Source organism: Trypanosoma equiperdum (genome assembly GCF_001457755.1).
Source record: "Trypanosoma equiperdum strain OVI genome assembly, contig: ctg_356, whole genome shotgun sequence".
Classification (NCBI taxonomy): Eukaryota; Euglenozoa; class Kinetoplastea; order Trypanosomatida; family Trypanosomatidae; genus Trypanosoma; species Trypanosoma equiperdum.
The window spans coordinates 527-3,234 of record NW_027124261.1 but is presented as its reverse complement, the minus strand read 5'-3'; the positions used below and the strand labels follow the sequence as shown (position 1 = coordinate 3,234).

General features: G+C 51.6%; 1 protein-coding gene and 2 pseudogenes across 3 annotated transcripts; 1 reads left to right on the top strand and 2 right to left on the bottom strand.

Moving 5' to 3' along the window:
* Positions 1-124: 124 nt before the first annotated feature.
* TEOVI_000140000:pseudogene lies at positions 125-527 on the bottom strand (annotated as a pseudogene). Its single transcript is given in 2 exon segments — positions 125-364; positions 366-527. Coding segments are annotated over 2 exon segments (402 nt in total).
* Positions 528-903: 376 nt separating this feature from the next.
* On the top strand, positions 904-1,266 carry TEOVI_000139900 (uncharacterized protein; the record flags this gene model as incomplete). The annotated part of the gene is made up of 1 exon (XM_067224631.1): positions 904-1,266. The coding sequence occupies one exon, from the start codon at positions 904-906 to the stop codon at positions 1,264-1,266; it is 363 nt and encodes a 120-aa protein (XP_067080732.1).
* Positions 1,267-2,399: 1,133 nt separating this feature from the next.
* On the bottom strand, positions 2,400-2,663 carry TEOVI_000139800:pseudogene (annotated as a pseudogene). The gene has a single exon. A coding segment is annotated over exon 1 (264 nt).
* Between the last annotated feature and the right edge of the window lie 45 nt (positions 2,664-2,708).

Below are 2,708 nucleotides of genomic sequence, written 5' to 3'. Positions count from 1 at the left end.
CCCCCCCCCCCCGCGCTCTCCCACACAACCACACGTGCACGCATTGGGTGTCGCTCGTTTCGGATAGCAGCGCCCCTCTGTGTTTGATGGCGCGCGCTCTCGGGTGTTTGGGCGTCCTGGACAGTCACGCGCATACAAAGGATATGCACAATCCCCGACATTCCCATTGCGTTCTGAGGCGTTTTTCCAACTCGTTCCTTGTCCAACCCTTTCTACAGATTTTTTTCCCCGTCGCATGAGCAACCCACGTTAATCGCTGGAACGATACCGCATCACTGCCCGGGCGTATCACTGGGCGCCAAACGTTTATCCACCACGCGAGGTATGAGCTGTTCCGACTAAACTTCACATTATGTGTGTGTGTGTAGGGGGCGACGACTCCTCATGATTTGCTCTATTCTGCACCAACCGCGTCTCTCATTCGGTTGATGCAGTCGCTCAGCCATCCCAGATATCATCCGAACCGTTTCGTTGCGCCAGAAGAAAAACCAAGCGGGAAATTTCTCTTGTCTCCGCGCCGCTTCCATATCTTTCCTAGCAGAAGGGGTATGAGAGAAAGCGTTGATACCGTGCGTGACGGCCCTCAAACTGCTGCGTTAAAATTGAAGTATTCACCGCTGATGCCTTTTGAATCGACAACTATATCACGGTATTAGTGCCGCACGGAGGGTGTTCCGGTTGTAGACCCGCCCCCGTAGCCGGGTAATTAGTTTCAATAAAAATTAGAGCAATAGAAAACATAATGCACTTATAGGGGCATATTCCTAACGAGCTGCACCGATCCCTTCTCCATATAGGGCGAAGGACGTTACCTTTTATACGTGTTGGTTCCGCCTTTAAAGAAAAGAGGGACGATGCGAATTTGTTGAACGTCTCTAACCCGGACCCCACCCTTTGCCTTGTATGCCGTTTCTCTTAGAGGCCTTTCAAGCACAATCTTCATTGCAGCCCTCCCTCCTCGGAAGTCACGTGGCAGCTTACCGATCCTTCTGCGTAACTCAGCCGTCTTTCTGCCTTATCAAATATGACAGTTTCTCCACCGCTCGGCATATCCAATTCAGCAGAACCTTCTGTTCAGGTTTGGTGGTGGATGGCAACGGACACCTCTATTTTTCTCTTCGCACGGCGCATCTTCCCTCAGCCCACTCGAGGGATAGGGCCGTGCTTGCAACCCCGAAAACGATCCACACTAAGCTTTCCTTTTGCGGTAAGTCTTCCCCACTTTGTTACACTAACACTTGGCAGCATCCAACTCATTATGCATAGGGTAGTCCAGAAGGTCCGGCTTTTCTTATGACTTCACTGAATGTTTAATCGACGGCTTCCCATTTCAGGTAACATTCCACTCCCCTCTTGCAAACTACACCCCTAACGATGATCAGCTGAGCCAACTCAACCGCATCTTCCCCGCTCTCTCCACCCGTCACGCCTGTGATCATGTTGGTTACTTGCCGTCGTGACCCCACCGCATTCTTCCAAAAAAAATGAGGGAAAATGTGGCGGTGCTCGATTCCCTGCATGATCGTTTCCCTGCCGCTCCGAGTCGGGGTGTGCGCAGTGCTCGGGCTATTGAATCCCACACTGTCGAGAAAGGAGTTCTCAATCTGAGGAGCGGGCGTGCTACACCTTTAAATTTCCTTTGAGGAAGCTTCGCTGTGGACACGAAAGTTTGACGGTTAAGCCCAGTGCTTTCGTTGTACATTTTTCTTTTACCTTGTTTTCAAATACCTTGACGCTCAGTGAGTATCGGGTTGCTGCCGCAAACAAATACTCTCTTTCCCTGTAAATTCCTCCGCGAAAAAAGGCTTTGTATGCTTCGAACCACTGGCAAGATGTTACTGAAGACGGGGCCTTAATGAACGATGGTCAGCCCCCGGGTGCACCATTGTCAGGTTGGTCATGGGAAACTAATACTGGAAGTCCGGCATTCTTTTAATGCAACTGCTGTTCACCCACAGTTGTAATCATCGTAGTTGAACCGAACAGCAATCTCCGCGGAAACTCGCTTGATAGCGACTCTTCTCGATATCCAGTTGCTGCTGCCAATGCTCACCGTCCTTTTGGGAGTGAACTGTTGACGGATACCGTTACGTAAGAGACAACTCCAAATACTTAAATTCGTGGGCGGCAGCATGTGATCCAGCGAATCCAAAGCATGAGCTTGATGCACCAATGCGACTAGCACAAGCCGGCACTCCTCCAGCGCTTCGAGTTCCAAGCAGCTGCCGCAGGTGGCCGTTGTCTAAGGCTTTGGTTGTAGCCCATTTTCTTGCTCGCGTAGTTTGTTGTCTAAAAGGCAGTGGAGCCTTTGGCTGATAGTTCACTCCATCAACTTTCGCACCCGGTGGTGGTTGTTTCAGGCCAAAATTATGCTTTCTCAGTAGCTGGTGTGTTCACCATCAGAACTGGTATGACGATCCCACGTCCCTACTTTCCCCGAACTTTTCTACTCTGCAGACACCGGCCGCCCAACTACCCTGGAGACCACAGCCCGCCAACCGCAACTGCGTCAGCCGCTCACAGTGTGTGCCGCCCTCTCCCGCCGGAAATCCTTTCAGCTCCTCCAAATACTGCAACCGTCCCGCTTGGTAGATGGGGATGTCCCCCGGCACTGGACACCTGAGTTTTCGGAACTTCACGAAGTGGTTGCGGGTTGATAACACTGAGTAAGCAGGGGACGGTTACCAGCACACGCAGGTAGCTGCTTG